Source organism: Zerene cesonia, chromosome 29 (assembly GCF_012273895.1).
Source record: "Zerene cesonia ecotype Mississippi chromosome 29, Zerene_cesonia_1.1, whole genome shotgun sequence".
Taxonomy (NCBI): domain Eukaryota; kingdom Metazoa; phylum Arthropoda; class Insecta; order Lepidoptera; family Pieridae; genus Zerene; species Zerene cesonia.
In genome coordinates, this window is record NC_052130.1 from 3,148,424 (window position 1) to 3,176,002 (window position 27,579).

The 27,579-nt window shown below is 32.2% G+C and overlaps 1 protein-coding gene across 7 annotated transcripts in view; it reads left to right on the forward strand.

Annotated features, from left to right (window-relative positions):
• LOC119837971 (sodium/bile acid cotransporter-like) overlaps positions 1–27,579 on the forward strand; it is a 35,236-nt gene that overhangs the window by 4,093 nt on the left and 3,564 nt on the right. The window contains exons 1-11 of one of the 7 annotated variants that reach the window (XM_038363778.1): positions 3,883–4,029; positions 12,180–12,356; positions 14,683–14,835; positions 16,898–17,028; positions 20,420–20,539; positions 20,950–21,124; positions 21,583–21,845; positions 22,247–22,433; positions 23,466–23,541; positions 24,856–24,866; positions 26,166–26,272. In XM_038363778.1, the coding sequence (XP_038219706.1) occupies positions 12,194–12,356; positions 14,683–14,835; positions 16,898–17,028; positions 20,420–20,539; positions 20,950–21,124; positions 21,583–21,845; positions 22,247–22,433; positions 23,466–23,541; positions 24,856–24,866; positions 26,166–26,272 (1,386 nt within the window). In that variant the 5' untranslated portion in view covers positions 3,883–4,029; positions 12,180–12,193. Of the gene's footprint in view, positions 1–3,882; positions 4,030–10,630; positions 10,795–12,179; positions 12,357–14,682; positions 14,836–16,897; positions 17,029–20,419; positions 20,540–20,949; positions 21,125–21,582; positions 21,846–22,246; positions 22,434–23,465; positions 23,542–24,855; positions 24,867–26,165; positions 27,376–27,579 lie in introns of those variants that run through there. The other 6 variants (XM_038363775.1, XM_038363776.1, XM_038363779.1 and 3 more) reach the window with 6 other exon arrangements.

Below are 27,579 nucleotides of genomic sequence, written 5' to 3' on the forward strand. Positions count from 1 at the left end.
TACTTTTTTTAAACGTTATTTTTTAATATTTGAAAAGTAAAATGTTTTTTTTAAATGTCATGAGTGTTAAGACTAGTGTTTTCTCTTAACAATGATGTGTAAATACGAGTGTTATTTTACGAGCGATAAAAAATAAATTCAATTTTGGAATTAGCATAAAGTATAAATCAATATCTTTAGTCATAAATGAAGGTCCGGCTAACCAAACCTTTTTACTATACAATAATTATGCCTAATCCCGTTTTTATCTTATATATCTGTTTTACATCGCCTAGAATCACAAAAAAAAAACGAATACGTAATCAAATCTCCAAAGATTTAAATAACTCTTTCTAAATTAACCTTGCTTGATTGCGATTAAAGACGTTTTTAACACTGTATACCCCAACATGGAAAATAAGGGTATGTGATAAGCATTAAGATTACCTCAAATACTTACCCAAACATTGTTACCAGCTCTCCTACTAGAAAGCTCATATCATAACCAATATATCACATATTGGTTCAATAATTTACAATTATAATTTAGTATTGTGTGTGAAGTCAAATATTTCTAGACGATTCTAGAGACTTGATAGTCAGCATGATTGATCTCACGTTCGTAGGGTGCAGCGATGTGTGCGAATTTGTGCGTATACGCATGTGTTAGTGTGATAGACGTTTCCTCTCGCGGTGTATGGTCCAAGTATCGTCTTTTTCCACGATGTTCTCGAACATTCATTTCGTGAGATAAACAATACGAAATACGATTACCAGTATAAGCATATCGTTAAGTTATTAGGTAGGTATACACTTTAATAGAAGCTTCTACACATAATTTTTTTTTCGCACAATTTCCACTATACATGGTAGCATAAAATCATCTGTTTCTAGCGTTTTGGCGACTAGTACAAAAACTATTTAGAGTACGAAAATCTATCAAGTGCGGGTCTGATCCGCGAACCTACTAACCCTAAAAATAAAGTAAAGATCAACTACAAAAAAGTTGGACGCCCATCCACTTTATGACCGACTATTGCTTAACGATCGATTTCTTATTATTTTATTATATTGTTATCGTGGCAACAGATATATATATATATATTATTTTTGAAAAATCCCAGTGACTAAATATCACGGTTCATGAGATACAGCCTGGTGACAAAGGGACGGACGGACAGACAGACGACAGCCAGACAGAGAGATAGTCAGCGAAATCTTATCAATAGGGTCATGTTTTTACCCTTTGCGTACAGAACCATAAAAATAAAAAATGGGCTTTTAAACAATTTCTAGCTTTATTTATAAAAAAAATTATTCTAATGCTATATATTATAATATAGGTACTTATCTCGGCAAGATAAAGTTTAATTACAAAATAATAAAATAATGTTATCTTGTAATGTACACTACCTGCTTGCTGCTCTATCTAAAAAACATAGTAATTATTGAACAAAATTGTCTTTTTCATAGACTGTTTGAATCTTTTTAGAGCTATTAGAAATGCTAGTTTATTTATTAAATTGTTCGGGTGGATTTTAAATAGAGGTAGTGTGGCTGTCATTTTTAAGTCTTGTTTTTCGTAAAGGAAAATAATAGCAGGCTCCATGACTATATTCAATTATATGTCTATAATAATTTTGATTTCGGTTTCACTTTTCTATCCCTGATGCGTAACCTAACGTCTGTTCGTAGTGTAGAATACCAAATTAACCATCAATGCCAAATTTAAACATCCTAAATCAGAATGTCTACCGTATTCATATATTTTAACTATATAAATAGCTAAAAACTGCAAATCATTGTTTTTTTCTTTTGGTAGATACTACAAATATGATTAAGAATTAGTACGCAGTAAATTTTGACCTGTCATACTTTTACGAAAACGAATGAAATGACGCATCGGATGCAGTGAATAATTAAAATTTGGTATATTAAATACAATTGCATTAACCACGTAAATGCTTGCAAGTTGATGAATTGCAGATATAGATGGATCTGGATGATTTTATTAAACTCATAGCTTAATATATTTTATATTTTTGTATTCCAAGGCATATCCTACTAATCCTACTAATATTATAAATGCGAAAGTTTGTAAGGAGGTGTGTGCGTTTGATGCTCTTTCACGCAAAAACTACTCAACCGGTTGCAATGTAATTTGGTACGTAGACAGCTGAACAACTGGAATAACACATAAGCAACTTTTTATCCCGATATTCATACGGGGTACGGACTTACGCGGGTGAAACCGCGGGTCGCAGCTAGTATAATATAATATACTACTCGTAGTATCCACTTATGTTGTATTGAAACATCTTGTAATAGAAACTCGTTTGTTGCTGTTTAATGATGTTGAGAAAGCCAGGCAATGACCAGGTAAGACGAGCAGGTTATACTGGTTTAATACGTTTATTAGGTAGGTAGTGTAGATACTTCTGTAATTTTATATCCCTACCAGAAGCAGCTCACTGTGCCTATGTTATTATAGATTTTTCTCTCCACTCGTAATTTATATGAACTCCTTTATATAAAAATTAAAAATACATTGATAAAGATAAGTACCAAGCAATGCCTCGGTTTTGAAAGATATTTTTCTAACCTTCTTTCCTACCTTATTAATTAAAACCTGCATTGTGAATGTAATAGTTGGATATAAGTTTATATAAATATATATATTTGTACCGTACAATTATAAATAGCGTTATATCATTTTTTTTTTCAGTGGTAACTGTGTAAAATGACGATTCAAAAGTGTTTCAATAAGAAGTCTTATTGAATAAATAAATGTTTGAATTGGAGTTTACCAAACGTCGTTTGTTGTTTTTATTATATTAGATAGATTGTTATTCACACATTTTAATAGCAATTATAGCATTGTTTAAATCTGGTATTAAACTAGTAATGAACCCGTTTAACCTTTACGCTTCAAAGGACTTTGGTATATAAATAATAGTGACCGCAATTGAAACCCTATAAGGCTCAAGTTAATCTACATTGGTGTATAGGAAAGTTGATACGTACGTTCCGGTTTAGCGATTAAGTTATTAAGCCTTTCTTGGTCTTGCTTCCAATAGTGATGTTTAATCTCCTTTCATAATATTTTACTATGTATGTCGAATGTTAAAGACAAGTAAGTACGCCTTTCAGTTATTATAATTGGCTATCAATAAAAAAAAAATCAGTATAAAGTAGTAAAACGTACAATAAGTCTGTGGGATGGATTTTTTTTATATATTGGAAAAACATCTCGTCCCGCCACTCAGTGAAATGGTGAAAGAGTATTTCAATTGATATAAGCATAAATGCAAAACAACAAACAAACAATAATTTATTTATCAAAAAATATTGTAAACAATATACAGAGATGTTTCATCTATATAGTTTTCGGTTGATTGAAATTTATTATCATTTATTGCTATACTGTACCATTGAGAAAACAAACATTTCCAATATGAACAAGGTTCAATAGTCAGAATGAATAATTATTAATATGGTGACTAAAATTCGGAGGCCAGATTTACTTTTTACATACACCGTCCCAGTCCATTCCTTCTTTTCCCTTACCTCATAAAAGTGGGCATCGCGTCCACTGAGACACCACCGGTGGTGATCGCTTACCATCAGACGAACCACCAGCTCAATTGCCAGCTTATGGCATTAAAATAAGTTAATTTACCTTATCAACACTCGTCTTTAATGTACACTCTACAGCATGACGCGTGGTATATCCCTCTAGAAAGAACGTTGATTCTCTAATATATTAACTTCATTAAACCATCGTTTTACTTTGTTCGCTGAATACGTAATCAAATACGTCATTACAATGTAAATAAGCGAGTTGTTTAGGGTTTTTACTGCATATTAGTTATTTGATACTGCAAAGAGGTGTACGTACGGCAGTTCCGTTCTTTATCGAAATATTATCTATAGCTTTGTATACTTTGTAAAGTGTTTAATTGTGGAATAAGTTAAGTGATAGTGATATATGATTAGTTTGAATGTTATTTTTCGTCGATTGTTAAAAAGGATTTTTTATTATTTTACAATGTGAGTCAATTTATGCGTATATTTTTATTTTTATTGGAATTCCTGATTTATGGTCGCATATAATCATATTTATATATCTGTTTTTTTAGAATATCAAATTTGTTGAATAATCAATGCACTTTGTTCATTTAAAATACCTATTTAGTGACTTGTATTTACATATTTTTTTAAATTGATAAATAAATGTATATCCTGTTATAATAAAAAAAAAATCATAAACGGTCAAAATAGAATTACACTAATATTATAAATTGTTTGTATGGATTTAATTTTTAGTTTTATAGCATTGAAATGCTTTATAAATGAGAAATTTTGAAATAATAGAAAAAATCCTGCCTCGTGATCAAATTTTTTCTATTCTTTCAAAATTTCTCATCTGTTTGTATGGATGTTTGTCCGCCAATCACGCTGAGACTACTGAACGGATTTTGATGAAATTTGTTATATATACTTGGGTGATAGGATACTTTTCATCCCGATTAAATGCTGCCCTGGGATAAATATAAAGTCATTAATTATGGGTTGTTGTTTTATAAGGTATAACTGTAATTCAATCACAGTTTGTTAGTAACTCAATGAGTGTTATCAATTTATGGTTTTACTGTACACAACAGTCGATTCATAATATCATAGAGTCATCTCTAAAAACATCGTAACATGCGTTTGGTCTATGATTTATAAACTGTATGCAATCTGTTTACAGATTCTCTTAGAAGTACTTGCAAATACGAACTAGCATTAACTGGCAGGCGATATTCGACCTTCTGTCAAACTCGCTTGCTCAACTGCACGTGTTGCTATGAAACATACGTTCGCCGAATATGTTTTCTAATGTGCTGCGACTATAATATGTATTGCGATACGTATACAGTCTAAATTTGTATAGATAAAGATACTATGTACGCATATATTGATAAAAAATACAAATAAATAACGGCCTCCATTTAAATAACACGTAAATAAACTTCCTCTAATGTATTAACTCCTTAAGTCATGTTGTTTACTTATTCGGAAAATAGATGGCGCTGGTACTTAATGGACATGATCATCACAACAAAGCCATTACGACTCTGTTTCAAATATTTGCACGCACGAGCGGCAGTTACTGCTGATGAGTGTTATTGTAATTACTTGAACTTGAAGCCTTGAAGACGTTGGCTGGGTTTTTTTTTGATCTATACAAAGAATGAACGATCAAAATAATATATGCATCGGCAGAGAATATATGTACAAAGTACAATATGGTACAATGTATAAAAAACACACATTTTGCATTAGTTATTATTATTTCATTCGACTTGCAATAATTTTGGCAAGGGAGACACTTATAGAGACTATATACATATTATTTAAAGTTAATTGAACACTTGTAAATATTAATTCTATGAATGTGTCTTCACTCAAAATCGTTGAGCGGGTATTGATGATACTTGGCCAAGAAGTAGCTCCAGTACCAGAAAGAAAGAACGCGTGATATAAGCTATAGAAATGATAGCTTCTGTGTGCTGGTGGGCGCGCAACATGTTTTTTATAATATATATTCTATATGATATTAAAGTTCACTATCATGTGACATCTGCTAACCCGCGCTTGGCCAGCGTTGGTGAATTATGGCCTGAACCCTCATAGGTAGCGGTTCCAGCAGTAGGAACATATATGAGCTAATGATGACGATTTTATAAGAATCGAATTTAGTGATAAACGTACAGAATGTATAAATTACAAGTAGACTTGTACATTAAAGTTACAACAAGTTGATCACTACCTACTCATGCGCAATATTTTTTATTCGACTCCGTGTCTACGCTTTTTATATGTAGTATGCATTTTTTTATTATAATTATGTACAAAACAATATGAATAATTTATGTGCAACGTAATTAAAGTGCCTAATAATACATTATTTTTTGTTGTTAGTCAGAATGGCAGTCGAATGGAGTGGTTTTTGTATTTTATTACGAAAAAATAATTGAGCTCTATAACTTTACAATGAGTAAATCGTTTTATAAAAACCTCAATCAGGTACACTCTTATACAAAAACGTAGACACATTTAAATATAGTAAAACGCCAAGCTGAACCTGGCGTTTAATTTTTATTTATTTATTTTCGCCGAATTTTAGGAAATATTTCTTTCAATCCCCACTTTATCCGAAGGTAGCGTGTGGCCCTGAAGAGGGTAAACGGTCCTTAATAAAAAACTAGAAATATAGAATAAAAGAAAATCATTCGCTCGAAAAGACATATTGAAAAAAAGAAGCTTTTAAAAATGCTGACTTGCTAAATGTCGGCTTCTCGTGAATACTTGCAAGCTTGCAAATAAACTACTTAATCTTAACGCATGATAAATAATAAAACTGGAAGGCTGTGTGGCAACTGCAATGAATCATGTCTGGATAACCAGTTGAGTGGCTTTATAGTTTTTTTCTACACTTTCGCCTAGTTAATTAATAAAGTTAATTATATTTGTACCTATATTTCAATAGTCTATAGGTAATATTCAATTGAAATAAAGAAATTCGTTATTGTTTACTACCGGTACCATATATAGCGTATGTCACTCGGTGAGGATGCAGCTTTCTATTGGGGAAAGAATTTTTGAAATCAGTCCAATGGTTTTTGCGTGAATACGTTACAAACATACAAAATTACAAGTATCCTCTTTATCAAGATAGAAGATATTTTATAGATAGAAGCGCTTGAGGATCACGCGCATATCCAACGGTGAAGGAATTTTTGAAATCTGTTCAATACTTTCTTAGATAGGCGCGTTTAAACAAACTCTTCTACTTTTTATTGTTATAATGTAATTTTAAACAGTAAAAGAAGTGCCAGCTCAGTGGTGAGAACCTCGGACATCAAAATCTATAAGTAGGGGTTCAAGACTAGGCGAGCGTGCAGGAAATAAATTGATTTTTCAAAAGGAAAACATTGTGAGGAAACCGGCATGTCCGAGAATCAAAAGTTCGACGACATGTGACATCTGCCAACACGCACTTGGTCAGCGTGGTGGATTATGGCCTGAACCCTCTTAGGAGGCCTGTGTCCCAGCAGTGGGAACATATATGGGCTGATGATGATGATGTAATTTTAGGCTCATGATTGGATGATGTTATTCTTTTGTCACATATTTATTTTCTACATATTAGGTAATAACTGTGATATTATATATAAATAACGATACAATTGAGTGATTTGTTTATTTAATTTAGTAATAAATATAGAGACATATTGTATTTACCAATAATTATAAAAGATAAAAATAAACGTAACTAAACCAGGCCGACCATTCAATTGCCTAGTTATTATCGCTTAAATCTTTATCTTATTCCGATAGCTTTTAATCGAAGGCTTACACTAAAGCAGGTTTTGCACTATCAAGTGACAGAACATAAGAAATTGAGTTACATCATTACTATCCCTTGAAATTTTTGTTTTGGAATGCGAAAAAATATAATATCATACCCGTTTAAAGTGTTATGACCAATTATTACTAACTGCTTTCTGTAACTGCCAACAACTTATCGTAGAAATAGCGAAAAATAGAACTCAATAATATGTTGAGTTTTCATTGTTGACTACCTCAAATGCTCCGTGTGTTTTATTGCATCTTTCTAAATCTTAATTGTTTAAGGTGCCGAAAGCTGTAAAAAGTGACGCTTCGGAATATAATTCTAAAGATTAATACTTATTCAAAAGGTTACAATGAAGCGACAAAATACACCCTTCATTGCATAGATGAGTTGGTGGCACTGTGACCACCTATATGTTCTTTATATATGTATTTTATTTTACAATTGGCCTAGCCGATTTATTTGACGAGCGAATACATTCAGTCGTGTGCACTGCACTTAAACTTATTGCCACAAGCTTGCATTTTATAACCGTAAAGTGTCGCAACATGTGATATTTGTATTATAATTGAAACATGAGCATTCACGGCGTCTATAAACGAGACATTCTTAAACAATAATTGCGTATATGTACTTATAATTTACCTGCAGTCAGTAATGTTAGAACCATTGGTAATATTATGTATTGTATCGTTGCGAGTAATTGATTTACAAACAAAAAAATACGTTCTTTTTCTGCCCTCGCTCAAGATATAAATGTCAAAATTATAATTCATGCTCAGATTTAAAGCAGACATTTTATAGCGGAAGCGAATTATAATATAAATTTTTTGCCACTTATAATTATTTATATATTTTGCTAAATGTAACTTAATAATATAAAGCTGATGTTTGTTCGTTACTTGAATGCGCTGATCTCAGAAACCGCTTGACCGATTTTTAAAAATCTTTTACCGTTGGACATGTTGGTGAGCCCTGAGTGCTGACTACACTACTTGATGTATGTACTACAGGCGGAGCCGGGGCGGACAACTCATTCTAATATATTTTATTAACGATCCGGATTCCAGTTACTTGGTATAATAAACTGCAGCTATTTCACAAACACATATTGTATACTCAAAAGTACAAGCATACACCCAATACAATAAGCATTATTATGTTCTCAACTGGCTGACCCATTGAACCTACTTCGTCTGCTTTTAGAAGAATGTTTTGTCCTGTTTTGCAATGCTTTTATTTGAAAGCAGATGTCTTACATTAAAATATATGGTCTAGTTCTAACAATTTCAAAGTAGTTTTTTATATAAATAAGTAGCTGCGCCCCTCGGTTTCACCCGCGTAAGGCCGTATCCTGTAGGAATGTCGGGATAAAAAGTTTCCTATATGTTATTCCAGTTGTCCAACTATCTACGTACCAAATTTCATTGCAACCGGTTCAGTAGTTTTTGCGTGAAAGAGCAACAAACACACACACATACTAACAAACTTTCGTATTTATAATATTAGTAGGATAGTAGGATTATTATGTCATAATACTGAAGGATTTGCATTTATAAAAAGTTATGCTTAGAGCCTTTTTATAATGGCTTAGAATATTGATATTCAAGTCTCGAATTCGTCCAACGAATAATCGAACAAAATTTTTCATTTAGCGTTACGTTGTTTTGCTTTAAATGTAATCGTGATTTGTAATAATAACATTTATATAAATGCATCAGAGTTTTTAAATGTCACGAGTTTTAAGTATGGTTTGGTATTTCAATTATGTATTATTAACACCGAAATACGATATCTATAATTATATCTTAATTATATTTGTATTTTAATTTGTTTTATGTGAAATTTATTTATAAATCGTGATCTTTAAATGTAGCGAAATTATAGGCGTGATTGCGATGCGTAGGTATATACGCTTTGTCAGCTCTCAAAAGGAACATGTCACTATTACCGGCTTCAAAAACAGAAGGAGGTTCAGGATCAATACGATTGTATTTTTTTTTGCGTTTGTTTACTCATAACTGGTTGGGTGAACCGATTTTTATGTTTTTTTTTCTTTAAAAGCTGGTGCCTGTCATGTTGGCCTATTTAAATTTGGTCTAATTCTCAAAATTTGGCGGTTCGGTTTTTTTTTAAACTTGTATAATCTACACAAATATTATAAAGAGGAATAATTTGTATTAGAAAGCTGCAACTTCACTCGAGTGACAGGCTATATATGTACTACGGGCGTAGCCGGGGCGGACCGCTAGTTATTTATAATATTGACAAAAGCAATTTTTCAATACGACCCCTAGTTTTTGAGATTAGTGTAGTAACAAAAAAAGTTTTGCTTTGAAATATTATTATGGATACGCCAGGACATGTAGACTGAACCTGAAAGGACTAAATGACGTCACGTAAATAGCGTTGGTCGTAACATGAACACATACAAATAAGTATTTACCTTAAATAAGTATTTAGTACCTATTTTTGTTGTAGGTAAAAATGATTTTTGCAATATTATGCGTTATTATCTGTTCCTAAAATTAAATAAAGAGTTTAATCTTGTATGAAACTATAAACAAACATTTCTTTGTCGGCAAAATGGTTATGATAATATATATTTTTATACATACAAGATATATTTAAGTTGATATTTGAATAATGTTGTCAAGCTTTTATCAAATACTTATTTCCTTTGTATGGATAATCATATAGATAATAATCTATCGAAAAATAATACGTGTAATTATTGTAGACAGATGTTATAGATTTTTCGACAGTTTGCGATTGCACGAGATAGATTCTAATGAAACGGTATTTATAGTTTCACTGTTTCATATACATACAAACGTACATTGTGTTTGAAGCTATGTAAGTGATATATAATTATTAAATTTATGAACAAATCAATATAATATATTAATTAAAATAATAAAGTTCTAATTTTAAAATACACTTAGCTGTAATTGCAGTTCACATAAATGTATAAAGGTTTATAAGTTATTATAAAAAATCTAAATAATTGGTCATTCAATAGTTGTAAAACATAACTCAGAATAAGACGCCTTATCACAATAAACGATTTTATTTTCATCTGTAATTAATTATAACAATTGTCTCGTGTTATCAATGACGTTTAAGACGAAACGATAGCCCATTATAACGTAGGTGTATTACCGACCTTATTCCGTTTGAATAAGGTACAATCGATGTGTAGAGAGGGGAACCCTCGTCAAGGGTATATTGGCAAATTTTCTCGCATTTGTGGTCGGTTCGCGAAACAGTATATATGGACGCGGACGGTTTTATATAATAAATAAATCAATTAATTAAATGTTCGTGTCTTAATAGTGGTGTTATATAGTGTAATAGTGATTTGTTTTCTACATTAAGGGATCTTTGTGTGTTAATTAGAGGATTTTCTGCAAGTATGTATTGTTAACAATCGAATTTATGTATTTGATTATAGGATTTTTTAAATTACTGCTTTATAGGGATAAAATGTAGCGATTGTTTTATCGAAACTACTTGATTATATTGATTTTAGAGTATTATATAAATTTGATTTGATATTTTGTAAAAAGTAAAAAAACTTAAATTAATATAATCAATTAAAGTCTTTGATCTTTTTGAAAGTATAGTTTTTTTACAAGTTATCAATTTAAAATAATAATGAAATAACGAAACCCCATATATATACAATCAAATATGTTACTTACATAAATATTCTACGCAGAGCTGTTTATCATAGACATTAAAGTTTCTACAACTGATAAACTTATTTTTATCAATAAGACGTATTACAACATTTTATATGATATTTTATCGGATGCATTAAAAATGACCTCTCGAAGTTACGATCGTGGGTTTCTCGGGAAATTTGAATGTGGACATTAAAATTCTTCCAGAATAAATTTAATATTAGTGCTCTCACCTTGTAAATTTACTTAAATAAAGAATGAATCTTTAAAATACCGTTATTTTTTATCAATTTTTAACATAATATTTTACAATTAATTTATATCCTTTGTGTTGTATGATTGTAATTACGAATACGTTATTAATTAACCTTCAAGGAAAAAAATTTAAATTATATTCAATTGAATCATAATACAATGTTGGTTTTTACATATATCTACTGTTATATATATTTCCTCTTATAGTATATAGTACATAATTAGTAAGCATTGAATATTCAATAAGAAATGTTTTTACGTTTGTTCTAGCTTAAGCATGGCTTAATCAGTACTAAATAATTAATTTAATTAGAATACATCCGAATTGATACGTCAAGTAAGGAAATAACGATCATTACTATTATCTTTAAAAATATTCAAACAATTCCTCAATTTCATCAAAGGTAAAGAAATTTTTCCCTTTTTATCGACGCTTAATTTTCGTAAATATACAAAGGACAACTTTAGTATATCAATGTAAATGTCACGAGATTTGCAAATAAAGCACATTTCCAGCATATAATATTTACATATCTGTAATATTTCTATTCTGTGTCGTGTTTCTTTATTTTTTGTTTAATTTTTGTTGTTAATTTATGTAGCCCTTTTAGCAAAATACGAAAGCCTAGTTAAGGAGTAAAAGTAAATAAGTATTATTATTATTTATTCTTTGTTAAAGATAAATTACTATGACATAAACACAGACAATTTTAACTATATTTTCATTATCAATTACGTCACTAGGGTCTGAAAATGTTTTCTGCTACAAAATGGATTACTTCAAGGACACATTATTGCTTTGTATATGTCAGTAATATAGTATCTAATGAATAATGATTTACGTATTTCGTCGACAGTGCTCACGACCAGAATGTGTCCCCTATGGCCGTTGCACCTGATCATATTGTACCTGCTAGCGTTGGGTCCGCTATGGGTACTCTGCGAATCTATGCCTAACATCATAGCGTCGTTCGACCCTAAAGAAATCGAGATCAACATGGGAGACAACTACTTCGTGCATGTTAATATAACTGGTTAGTATATATATTTAATCAAATAACTGATGTTTTGTTTGTGAACGTATATTCTGTGGGTTCAAGACTAAGTTTGGACTATAATCCTACTAATGTTATAAATGCGAAAGTTTGTAAGGATGTGTGTGTGTTTGTTGCTCTTTCACGCAAAAACTATTGAATCGATTGTAATGAAATTTAGTACGTAGACAGCTGGACAACTGGAATAACATATAGGCAACTCTTTATTCCGATATTCCTACGGGATACGGACTTACGCGGGTGAAGCCGCGGGGCGCAGCTAGTAAGATAGAAGAGAAAAAGGGCCCTAATAATAGATGTATAAGGTGTATATTTCTAAATGCCTAATGTGGAAAAAGCAATGATCGTAATGATACATAGTTGTAGGTAGAAAAATTATGTTTCACCCAAATCAAAAGGTTAAGAAATGTATTATTTCTACTAATGCTTATGACTAAGACAGGTATGTATCCTACAGTGGGCATTTTAAAGCTGTTAAGCATGATATTGATGATGATGATAGCTATGATATAAAACAAATTGTTCTTAATTATTTTACATAGAGTCACTTCTTCACTATAACTTAAATTAAAAGTTATGTCAACGGAAAAAGTTTCCCAATACGTTCATAACATTCCACTACAAATGGTGACCAATAAAAAACTGCAAGTTAATGTTCTCTAATTAAGTAAATGCAATGCATGTTTACGCACATATCAACGAGTATCCTGTGTTGATTTTACATAATATACAAGAATAAGCTGGTATATAAAAATGTATGTATGAATGCTGGTAAATAATCTATTGTCCATATTCATAACTAGCTGTACCCCGCGGTTTCACCCGCGTAAGTCCGTATCCCGTTGGAATATCGAAATAAAAAGTTGCCTATGTATTATTCCAGTTTCATTGCAATCGGTTTAGTAGTTTTTGTGTGAAAACGTAACAAACATTCACACATTCTTACAAACTTTCGCATTTATAATATTAGTAGTATTTGGTTCTTACGATTAACAATATGAATGTTCAACCTATTTAAAAAAAATGAAGCTGATGGCATAGGCCTCGACTAATTTAAGTCATGTGACCAGAAAGCCCCTATATTTTGAAAGTGAAGGTTAGCAAATAGTTTAAAGCAATATTTTTCATACAAATATTTTTTTTAATTCTGTTTTATTTAGGGACTTCGAGACAATATTGTCTGTCAATCCCATAGTATATCTTAAGAGTAATCATTGACTAGTACCGCCGTGTATATATAGATCATCTTAGCCCCATCCGTGTTAGGTGCGGAAAAAAATAGTTTGGAACATACCCACAAACAAATCTGGGTGCTTATTCCGTCCTATAATAATAATCGTGGGGTCTGTGTAAGCCGCGCAGTCGATGCCTTTCTACTTTCTACTGCACGGCTTCTGTAGCCAATCCATATAAAATTCCTCAAAATAATCAATAGTTAATTGCAAAAACGACAAGTTTGTTACTAAGAACAGCCGTCAGCCTCTGTCAAATGACAAGTGATTAAGGGAAAAGTGTTTGCTGCACTGACATAGCTGCTCGTATAAGGGTATTCGCTCGGTGGAAATAATTGCGTATTTGCTAGCTCTAGAATTTTTTGCTTTACGAACAGTTTTTAATTTGCGATTAAACGTGATTTTGCTGTGTTTGGAAACGTTTATGATCTCGGTGACACGTATTGATGAAAGGACAACGAGGACCTATGTAAATCTAGCATTGCTACACACAAAGTATTGCTATGCGTTTACTATGGGCATAGTTTACCTTATTTATGGTACTTGTAAAACTCAAAGTCAGTTTTTGTCTTTATTTGCTCTGTCATCTACGTTCGAGATTTCTTGCGATTATAATGGCATTGCAATTACCTGATAGAATTATTTTGAACAATAAACTGAAGCACCCGAAAAGTATCAGAGCTAAACTAAGTTTAAATGGGACCGCGGGGAAGGCACCACCTTTCAAATAACAGAAATACTATCAAAATCGGTTCACCCTCTCGAAAGATCTGAAGCAACTAATTTAAAATGAAATACGAACTTTCTCCGTTTTTAAGTCGATAAGGAGAACTATTGAAAGCACTATTGAAAATTTAATCGATTATAATTCCAACTGGCAAGACACAAATATAGAGTGTAGGTACTCTTGAAAATCAATGGTTTTCTATTGTAAAGTGCAATATATGTATAAGAGTAAAATAATGATACTTATAGGGAAGAATACTAAACACATGTTTAGTATTATTATGTACATCATAATAGTAAAATAAGTATACTTATAGAGGATAAAGCTAAACATGTACCATTCTCAGGTACGGGCCTGAAACCAAACGACGAGATAATAGCGAGGGTGGACAAAACGCACATAGCGGACACCGAGTGGAACACTTCGTATCGTTTGACAGAGGAAGACGCAAATGGAGGCCTGTTTACGGGCCTACTCAAAGTCAACGCTAATTTCATAGGTGAGATACTTATGTGTTTATTTATTTTTAATTAAAAATAACAAAAATACGAAACAGATATAATAAAAAAAAGATCAACTTAAAACTAGTGCACGAATAGCGGCCTTATGGCTAAAGCTAAGCTCTCTACAGGCAACCAAGTGCAAAACATATAATAACAAAAGAATACTGTAATTATGTGTATAAAACATTCCTATAACATGCACATTCAACATACATCAGAACGTATATTTAATTTAAAATTTCAATTTGTTATAAACGAAACGAAACTTATTCCATTACCATTATTAATTAAAATCAAAGGAATTATTAACTTCAATTGAACCACCAGAAACTATATTATTGATCGGTCGAATGCTCATTAATTTCCTAAAACGTAATCGTAGCGTTTTTACGTCAACAACAAAAAATGCATTCAAGCTTCATTTGTTGATCGTACAAAATAATTAAATATTCATTTAAACAATCCGAATCGAAATATATTGAATTATTCACGAGCATATTCCTGTTTTAAAGTATAATAAATCATACATTCGAGAACTGCTAAGATCACTCCAGCTTCATTGGATACTTGCATTAACGGTACGGACCGGTCTGCGAAACGAGATGCGATATTAAACGCATTCAGGATTGCAAAATAATACTATAAAAAGTAAGCTCTAAGGTGCATTTACATCGGAACAATTTAATAATTACATTGAGTTTAATGTCGTGACATTAATGAATAAATATACATAATATTTTTGGATTGTTGGCCTTTTTTATAACAATGAATACCATATTTTTATTTTATAGATACCGTTATGTTTATTTTTGTCTATTTATTTATCATAATTATGTTTATCTTGGTGTCAAATAATATAAACATTTGAAAATGGTATATTATAATTGTTACAATATTGTCAATATTATAAAGTTGAAGATAAATATTTAGAAAAAACAGAACATGCATATTTTACTAGCAGTCCGCCTCGGCTTTCCGTGGTTGTGGAACTCAGGGATTTTGAAATCGGTTTCCTAGATCATCATCAAATTTTGAAAGAATAGGAAAAATTGGATCACGAGCCGGGATTCGAACCCGCGTTTTTTTGCCATACTTTTTAACTTTCTGCATAGAATCGCGCGAATCGCGAGAATCGCGTACAGATTTTCCGTATTCATGTTTAGAGCGGTTTTTCGGAACTAATCAAGGGTAGGACGATATGTGAACAGTGGTTCTCGTATACGAATGTTTCCTCAAACATATCGATAAGCCACGAGGCAAATAACAAAAAAATATAAATATACAGTGTATATGCACCAGTAACCATGCAGTGCTCGGTCATCGTTACAACTGACTAGTTATTATGTTATTAACTTGACGTTTAAATTGATCCCGATGTAGAAATTATAAGAGAATGTCGCGAAGGTTATACGTACACGTATAAGTTTTAATTCATGTCATAAATGTAGGAGACTCGCCCGATGTTAAGGCTTTAACAAGGATTTTCCATTAATAAGCACTCTATGTTCAAATCTCTATGTATATTAGAATAATTCGTTTTGAAGGGTTATAGTCAAGCAAGATTCCAGTTTGTTGATTCTAGTGATCGTAGTAATATTATTAATGGTAGAGTTTATACGCTTATTGCATTCTCTTGTGCCATCGGTGGGCTACTGAACTGGTGGTTCGCCTGATGGTTGTTGGATTTTGCCTGATGGATTTTGCATAGACATTGAACCGTAAGGTTTAATACATAATTGTCACCCGGATATCATGCGAATTATACTAGTACTAGCGGTTTCATCCGCGTAAGTCTGTATCCCGTTGGAATATCGGGATAAAAAATTGCCTATGTGTTGTTCCAGTTGTCCAGCTATCTACGTACTAAATTTCATTGCAATCGGTTGTGTAGTTTTTGCGTGAAAGAGTAACAAACATCCATATACATCCATCCATACTTACAAACATTCGCGTTTATAATATTAGTAGGATATTATCCATAGGATATATAGTCCTAGTAGTTATGAATGTTTGCATGTTATAGAAAAGCTAGTGTTTTAACAGTGTATCTTTCAATAGGTAGAACAAAGATAGCGATAGAAGCGAAGAGGGAGAAAGAGAGTTACCCAGCGAATGATACGATGTCGGTGATCGTGGTCCGACCTTCGAGGGTCATAGACAAGCTGTTTACTACCAGTGTCGCTGTATTTGTAAGTACATACCTCAGTTTATATATCTAGTACTCAATATTTATATCAATTATTTAGTGTATAATTAGGAGATTTATCAAATAACACGCACGTTTCAAAGAATAAACAGCTTTTTTTAATGAAAGAGCAAGCAAAGGAGCAGATGGGCCACCTGATGTAGACATCAGAATATAGTGGCAGAAATTTAAGTAATGAAAATTGCCTCCTGCCATGGTTTGCGTATTTATCCGCATGTGAGTAACCGGCATCATACAAAAAAAAAATATACTGAATGTATCATCACGATACATGCTTCGAGCATCGCTTAATCCTACTAATAATATTATAAATGCGAAAGTTTGTAAGGATGTGTGTGTGTATGTTTGTTGCTCTTTCACGCAAAAACTACTGAACCGATTGCAATGAAATTTAGTACGTAGGCAGCTGGACAACTGCTATAACATATAAGCAACTTTTTATCCCGATATTCCTAAGGGATACGGACTTAAGCGGGTGAAACCGCGAGGCGCAGCTAGTAAACAATAAAACAGATTTCGAATGCACAGAAGACATTAACAAACACTATTAGTGATACATTATCTAAGGTCTCCATCAAAACTAGTATATGGTGAGCAAGTGAAATCCACCTCCACATTATAAATATTGAACACATTTTTTTTTTTTAAACTCGACCATATTACCCGATTCATATCTAACCAAATTGTATTTTATTTTACTATTTATATAACCCGCGCTTGGAACGTGTTATTTTTTTTTAATTTCTTTTTTTTTTGGCGCGTGCTTTGCCTCAGCCAGTTATAAGTTGTGTGACGGGATTTTGCGTAAAGGTCAAGGCGATAATTTGCGAAGTGAATGAATTTGTTTAATTCTAAAACAAAAAAATATGCAATAATTAATTTGACCGAATCGGTGAACCCATTAATGAAGCATTCGCGAATAATAAAATTTGATATGATGCTAGTGATAAAATTCGTGTAGATTTTAAATGTCTTATAATTTTAAAATCGTCTTAGGTCTAAACTTATATAGTAATATTTTGTGCTTGATAACATTTCATACATTTTTCATACAACAGCTGTCAATTGATTTCGAATTTATTTTCGATCGATGATTAAACGATATGTACATTGAAGTATATATCACTGATCAAAAAAGCTTACCAACTTTGTAGCTTTTACCCAGGAAAAGCATTACACACACACAGGCACACATATTAACATTGCACGAACAAACAATTGAATTGTATTAATTTACAAAAAATCAGTCGAGTAACGAATATGTAAATGAGCATACATCATAACCCATAATGTGCCATAACCTAACCCAATCTCATATGAACGATATCCGAATGAGTTCAGCTTGGATTACGTGCGTATATCTGTATTGTGTTGGCTATTGACGTCATTGTTAACGTTTAGATTTCACGTGGTTAAGATTCACTTTCGTCATAACTCATTCGAAAATTACGTATATGTATACGCAGTCTTTAGTATTCTCATTGCAGGGCGTTCCCTCCATGTATCGCGATGATAATTCTACATGTATCGTTAATTTAAATATGCTTTTAATATTACACCTGTATGGATACGTGACCGAAGCTGCGGGCAAAGTATTATAGTCTGCTAGCTGCGCCCCGCGGTTTCACCCGCGTAAGTCCGTAGGAATATCGGATTAAAAAGTTGCCTATATGTTATTCCAGTTGTCTATCTGTCTAAGTACCAAATTTCATTGCAATCGGTTCAGTAGATTTTGCGTGAAAGAGCAACAAATGCATGTGTGTGCCTTACAAACATTCGCATTTATAATATTAGTAGGATTAGTAGGAAGGATAGTACATACAGTGAAGAAGCGTCAAATAATTTGATCTAGTCTCAGATTTGTGACCTACCTATTAAAAAGATTAATATGCGTATGGGAGAAAGAAAAAAAGGCTCGATTATAAGTACTTATATTTAATTTCTTATCAGACGTACTTATAATTACTTAAACAGCTTACCATTGACATAAATACCATGTTTACATTACTATATTGTAGATTATTTACTAATGAAGACAGTTATTGCAATAAAAATAGTTAATTTTATCTTAATCGTTCCGACTTGACACACGCACGAATGTTTTATCGTAAGTAAAATATGGATATGTATTGAAATTTTCGCTTAACTACATATACATAATACAAATTCGCTCTCCACTGTCTGTTTGTATGTCTGTATGCTTAGATCTTTAAATTTTACTATACTTAATAAAGCAGTCGATGCCTTCGTTTTTGGGAATAAAAATATGCAATTTTGAATTCAAATATTCATGGGGTATCTACAAATATAGGCTTTCGTTAAAGTATTTAACAAATAAGTCTCTTAGTATAGTGAATATTATTGAAACAATTAACTCTATTCCATAGGATTACCGAGGCTTATTATATTTTAGTTCAATCTGATTAATTATAATGTTTAACCTGAGTAATTAATTATAATTATAAAATATATATTAACTAGCTGCGCCCCGCGGTTTCACCCGCGTAAGTCGGTATCCCATAGGAATATCGGGATAAAAAGTACTATGTGCCTATATGTTGTATGTGTGTATATATTGTGTGTGTATATACGTGTGTATATATTCCAGTTGTCCAGCTATCTACGTACCAAATTTCATTACAATCGGTTCAGTAGTTTTTGCGTGAAAGAGCAACAAACACACACAGATCCTTACAAACATTCGCATTTATAATATTAGTAGAAATAGGATATATAATTATAATTTTCCTTATTTATACGCAATATTCTCATGGGTACTTTCCCTGTATAATATTTATGAATAAACGTAATTGTAAAGTAATAGAGGGTTAGAGGTTGTTAGTTTAATTAGTTTAATATTTTGTTATCTTATAATTTTCCAAAGGAAACAACAATATTAATCAACAATCGTCAATGCTGCCTCTTTAGATAAAACCTACTTATAGCCGTTATCTATAGAGGCATAAGGCATATATCTATTTGGCAATTATTGACCTCGATTGGAATAGAAAAATGAATTGGAATAGAAATAAATATTTGTAATCAGAACGTAACGCAATGTGTTTATTTTCCTATTATACATTAAGGTATAAATAGAATAAATAAAAATCATCTTTATTTAGTCCTCACAACATTAGTACATAACAAAAACTTAAAAATACAGGTTTTTTTAATGTATCCTAATTCAATGCGATTGAGAAAAATCGATCAATTGCGAGTCATGCATCCAAAAATCGAGTCAGACTCGGACACTATTCCTACATGTGTGTTGAAATCAGACAAGTTTTAATGGAATTTTAGCCTTAAAATACTATAATTTTGTCCAAGCAACGTTTCTTGCAAATAGAATTGTTAGAAGTCATATTTATCTCCAGGTGTCGCTTATCTTCATAAACTTCGGTTGCGCAATGCACTGGCCGACAGTTAAGGAGGTGCTGATCAAACCAGTGGGACCGATCATCGGAATGTGCGGACAGTTCTTGTTCATGCCACTGGTTAGTATTTAGCGTGTAAGACGTTTTCACACGTTCTATTATAATCAATGAATTGCTAACTCTCTTCTTACGAGTTCTCAGTTGCGCTTGAGATTGTGTGAAATGGTGTTTATGACTCTATTGAACCTATTCGTCTAGTAGTTGAATGCGTTTTTTTTTCTATTTCCTTTTGAATGATTAAGTTACTTCAAATACCTATATGTGATCATCCCACTTCTGATTTCCCTTAACTGAATTATTTGTTTTAATAAAATAGGACTTGGCTTAAAGGTCTCGTAACCAAGCCGTTAAATCTTAAAAAAAAATTGTTTTAATGCCTTGTTATGGAATAAATTCATTTCAATTTAGCTGCGTATCACCATGAGTGACCGCGCTTAGTTATTTTTTGTAAAAGTACTAATAATTTTCAGATCTCATTCGGTTTGGGCTATCTAATATTTCCGGAGTCCCCAGCTATGCGTTTGGGCATGTTTTGTGTGGGGGTGTCGCCTGCGGGAGGGGCGTCCAATATATGGACGTTTATTTTAGGAGGAAATCTCAATTTGTCACTCGCCATGACGTCTATTTGTACTATAGCATCTTTTGGTGAGTATATCAACGATTCAATTCTTAAATATTTTCGTGAAATGAAGTTCTAATTGATTAGAAATTACTATGTTATGTGAAATTTGATTTCTGTTAAATTTAATGAAAAAAGCAAGTTTTTGTTTTATAATAATTATCTGACTACTATCTGACCCGGCAAACGCTGTCCTGTCTACTCTTATCATTTAGGGGTATGAAAAACTTGACCGATTCTCAGGCCTACCCGATATTCACACAAAATTCCATGAGAATCGTCTCAGCCGTTTCAGAAGAGCACGGTAATTAACATTGTGACACGAGAATTTTATATATAGAGATTAAACATTTTGATTTCACTGGTTTAATGAACGCTTTTATGTCAAATTTTTAAATAAACTATCTTATTTTGTGATTATTGCCATTGTTTTTTTTTTTTAATAATTTTTTTTTTATTTTTTTTTTTTTTGTATTTTTTCCAGCATTCATGCCGGCCTGGCTGTTCTCGCTGGGGCAAATAGTGTTCGCGAACGCGAGCATAGTGGTGCCGTACCCGCGGATAGCGACGTTCGTGGTGGGGCTGATCGCGCCGCTGGCGGTGGGGCTGGCGATGCAGCGGCTCGCGCCGCGCGCGGCCGCCTTCATGGTGCGGATACTGAAGGGCTTCTCCACCACGCTGCTGCTGTTCGTCATCGTGTTCGCTATCGTCACCAATCTGTATATATTCGAGCTGTTCACGTGGCAGGTATGATATAGTTCGACTTCCAGAGTAGACCCTCTCTAAATTGGCCAATGTCTTAATATACACAAATTATGTATCGCATTGTTTGTCCGCTGTAGGCTTCTAAACTGCTTAACCGATTTTAATTAAATTGGCACACCACCTGCATTTTGTCCGACTTAATAGATAGGATAGTTTATATTATTGCAATTACGTTAAATGACTATACGGGCGGAGCCGGAGCGGGAAGATAGTGTATTACTAAAAAGAAAAATAGCTCATACATGTTCCCACTGCTGCTTGTGACCGCGTCGAAACATCTCATTCCCATTTCAACGTCCTTTAATCGGACGGACGGACGTACGGATCGGAAAGCTAATTGTGCATAAAAATAATTATCTAAACTGTACTTATTCTATTTCTAGATAATAGTAGCCGGCATGGGCATACCCTGGCTGGGCTACGTGGCTGGCTACCTGGTGGCGGTGGCGTGCCGGCAGAACCATCCGGATGCCCTCGCGATATCCATAGAGACGGGCATCCAGAACACGGGGATTGCTATATTCCTGCTGAGATACGCGCTGCCGCAGCCCGAGGCCGATCTAACGACTGGTAAATATATATACAAAACGAAAATTTCCAAAAAAAAATCCAAAAAATATCATGAAGCATACAAATTAAGAACCCTTTCTGCCACACTAGGATTCCCTGTGTCGCGGGAACATGTTTCGTCCAGTGATAGGTACATATCTATACTTGTAATGTGAAGCTGTAGAGTTTGTTTGTTTGACCGCGTTTATCTCAGGAACTGCTTGACCGATTTAAAAAAATTGTTTTGCCGTTGGATATATAGGTGGTTCTTGAGTGCTATAGGCTATACATGCCACGGACAAAGCGGGGGCGGAACGCTAGTTGACGTATACTTGTAATTAACAATCTTACAAACAATCTCATACTCTCTCATCTTATATATCCCACCTCTCTCATCTTATATATATCACCAAGACATCCATACAATTTTAAGCTAATGTTTTAGAAAGCAATGTTTTTTCGCATTTTTGTATATTGTAAGAATGATAAATAGATTTTGATGAAATTTTTTTATTATTTTAGAGGCGAAGATTAAAAAATAAGTACTTTTTCAAAATACATAATATGCGTTTTCATCTATACGTGTATTTATTATTATTATATAATTTACAATACGCTTAGCAATAACAATCATTATATTTTAATAATTTTTCAAATCGTTCATACAACCGTGTAAAAACAATAACGCTTCATTGATTATGTTTTGAAAACTCAAGTGCGTGTTAAAATGTGACGAAAAATATATTAATATCTTTTATATATTATTATCACTACAAAGTATAAAACAAAGTCGCTTTCTCTGTCCCTATGTCCTTATGTTTCTTTAATTGAAACCTTCAAAACTACGCAACGGATTTTGATGGGGTTTTTTTTAATAGATAGATAGATTGATTCAAGAGGAAGGTCTGTATGTATAATAACATCTATTAAACTACTCCGAATTTACGCGCACGAAAAATTCTAAAGCTAGTCTATAATATAGTTACGAATTGAAGTAATGTTTTTTCTCTTGTAAAAGAAAATTTAAAACAGATATTTTTTTTAATATTTCAGTTGTTCCTGTATCAGTGGCCATAATGACGCCGATTCCTATGACGCTAATTTATATATATCAGAAACTAAAGAGCTGGTATGTATATAGATATTATAATAGACCTGTCTGCGTTTTCGTATAACGCTTGTGTGTTATGAGTGTACGATACATATATTTTATGGGATTCTTAATATCAATTAGACATTGAGAAATTTTGCAAGAATATTAAAAAAAAAAAATTCATTTATAATGCTGAGGCGGGATCACGGGTGGCCGAGAGGCTAGGCGTTGGCAACAAGTTTGGCAAAAAAAAAACGCGGGTTCGAATCCCGCCTCGTGATCTAATTTTTTATCTATTCTATTCTTTCAAAATTTCTTATTTATCAAGCCATTTATATTTCTATGCTATAAAACTAAAAATTAAAATTTGACATTATTCATTAATTATATATAAATTAAAGACCAATGAAAGGGAGACAACTTGTGTCGCCATGTGTCTTTATTTTGTGACTTAGTGTCAACATTGACCATATCAGTCGCATTGTATAAAAAATAAATTAAGTAGTCTACTAGTATGAGCCGTATAAATATAAAGACATACTTAGACGCATCCGTGTTATCCAATAGTCAATCGGAATCACATTGAATTTTCTTTATAATACTTGTATTGGATATCTCCATCTAATTGCATATTAATGAATGGATGAGAAATTATATTATGATGGTATTTTATTTCTAATTTCTTTAAAAATACTGCTTGATTATATATTGGGATCTTTGTTTGTTTTTTTTTATGTTCAAGTTGTAATTTTATCGTTTTTGTTGGCCAATGCAATATGATATTAACAGGGATGTTTTTAAAATATTTGAGGGGTCAATACTGTATGTGCATTGGGTTTATTAGAATATTATGAATAAATCTGGCAATAAATTCAATACTCAAATAACACACGTGTACAAATAATGCGAGTCGATAGAAACGTATAGATATTTGCCATCAGAATATAAGTTGGATGTTTTGTGAGCTTTTTGAGAGACCTAAATTGGTTTTGTGTTATTTGAGTATTATATAATTTTAACTGTATTTGAGGGTATTTTATTTGATGACATTTTCTTTATTCGTAAAATGTTAAAATGGGTTACGATCATAGGGTAAGAATATTTTATTTGAGATACATTAATGTTGAGTTTTTTCAAAAAGTTCTTAACGTAATTCAGAAAACTTATGTTACTTTTAAATGCAATATTATAATTTATAATATATCTAAATGTTATTGCCCTATAGTCATACTAAAAACCCCGATTAGAATTTCTTTCAAAATTAATTTAAAATCTAAAAATGAATTTACACTAAATGTGGGTTTCTGTTTTCCACATGTTGTCCATGCAACCATCATTTACGGTGTTCAGTAGTACGGAAGGTATGCGTACATATACATACGAAAAATTTGTGGTGGTGGGGCTTAAATTGCAACCTATTCTGAATTCAAAATAAGATAGACATTTGAACAATTTCCCTAGATTGTTTCAATAAAACTTTAAACATCCTTAATAATGATTTGTTAAAAAGATGAAGTAACTAATTATAACATAGATTGACTTAATCATAAATTACAATATATAAATAAAAAGTATTAGCAAATAGCATGCTATCTCGCTTACTTATTGGCGGTCGAAAGCTATCTCGCTCCCACTAAAAATACATATTACAATCTGCATTGATATAATCAAATGCGATTATTAAAAACAGTTGCAGAAAATTAACATATAACTCGATAATGTTAAACGATTTTTTTTTGCACTTATTAACTATGCACATTTCTACTAACCAACTTCACTGTGTTGTATTGATTTGTTTTTTTTTGTTATTGTGTCTGTGGTGTCACTTTTGGTTGAAGACGTGCACGCAATGTATTGAATATACATAATAATTACAATACATAGCGTACAATGCATAGATGTGAATCTTGTGACTTCTCTATCAGGTGGTTGTGATGCTTGACGCATTTGCATGTGGTTTTGTTTTGCTTGTAGATTTAACAATGATAGTATTAAAAGGGATCTGGGGTTCGTCGTGACGTCATAAAGCAAGTACCTGCTAACTCCTGTCCTGTGTGGGAAAAAGACAGAGCTATACAGGTTGTCTCGTCCCGTCGGTCCAACACTTTCCTACTGGAAAGTGGAGTCGGACCTGGAATTAGTACTGATTTAAGACGCCACGGTAATCCTCTGTTAGGTAGGATTACCGTGTACCGTAGGATTAATAAGATATTTGGATTATTTTCATTCAGTTCAATATTCATTTTATTCACTTAATTAAAATGAATTAAAGGAAAACTTTTCTCGGTAGGGAAGGCCGGAAGTGGTGAGGGAGTGGGGGGTGAACCTCATAAACCACTTCGTCCATAAACAAGTACATTGCTAGCATTAATGATGCAGCGGCTGGTTGTGTTGATTTTATTTTTATGTATAAATTTTCAATAGTTTTGTTAGCCAAATACAAGGTATCGGTTTAATAATAAATAATGTTAGTAATGTTGGTAAGGGGATAATATAAAAACATTTAACGCACAATGCAATAGGTAGTTGGATGAGGTTTTCAATAATAAGCATAGAATAATAAAACTCGATCAAGTCAGTTAAGAGGACATGGGATTTTGCATGCTAGTAAATGATATACAAAATCATTTGTTCATAAAAAAACACTTTATATTTCACAGCATGCGAAGAAGAAACGAGCACAAAAAAATCATCGAAGATAGCTCACCAGTATCAGAAGGAGCAAACACCGGCTTCGATGGAACCGTTGATGTCGCAAAATAGAGAGGTTTAATATTAAGCTTTATCGAGATGAGATAAGATTGAATTTCCTACGTCTCATGTCTTCAATCGGCCTAACAAAACTCGCAATATTTTTATAATAAGTCTATATTTTGAACTCTAACTCCTTTGATAGAAGTGTTATTTTGACTTGAACTTTTTTGAATCTTATTGATTGTAAATGTATTTTTTCGACGATTTTTGATGGTGTTATTCAAATAAGAAATAATTTTATTAGTTATTATACCAGTGCGTATATAACATTTTTATTATAAGTGTGTTACGTCACAACTCAACACAATGTAACACACTTGATATAATAAAATAAATGACGAAAAAATAAAATACATTTATAATCACACAAACATATTAAGATTAATGCAATATGCCTTCAATTCTGTTTCCAATTTGTTTATAACAGTGCCTCTTGCTTTTCTTGTGTTAAAGTCGCAACTCAACACGACTTATATGCACAAGAGAATCTGTTATTTTCGACGGGATAATTTGGGGAATTTTGTATGAATCTAGATAAGTTAAAAGTTTACACACACACAGAAAAATAAAGCTTTACAATCGTGTGTATAAGTCACAACTCAACACGGCCTGTATACACTGTGTAAAGAAATCTTTAGTCACTGACATTTTGTACCAACAGGGCTAATGTAAACCGGCCTTTATGATGCTTCTAATCTAAATCTACACAGGAAAGAGAATTTATTTAGTCATTTTTTAAAACGTAACTCGCCATAGCTTCGATTTGAAAGTGTTTTCCGTTTGAAAATACGGAAATTCTAAAGCTATTATGAAGTCGCCTTAATGAGAACAAAATTTATGTATTGTGATAAAGAGATATTTTATTATTCACGTGTTTGGGAGTTTATACTCAACACGACTTCCAAACACTTTATAATGAGATAGACACATATTCCGCATTTCGAAAGCCTTTATGGAATAGCTTTAAGATAAATGAAAATTATTCTCGTGTTAAGGGGTCGATACTCAACACGACTTCTATACACTTGATGTTGAAAATGTCGCTTATAATTCAAAGATATTTTAAAAATATGTTATCACTTAAACAGAGCTTCCATTAAAAATTTTAGTATACAATAAAAAAAAAAACTTAATTATTCGTGTATTTTGAAATCGCAACTCAACACGATTTCGATGCATGCGATAATGTGTTTTGTTGTAGTAACATTAAAGACCAAATTTGTTGAATAGCAGCTAATATTGAATAGTTTCTACCTAGTCTTGCCATAAATATTGTAATAAAGAAAAAAGAAAATTGTTAACTGCAAATAACATTTATTA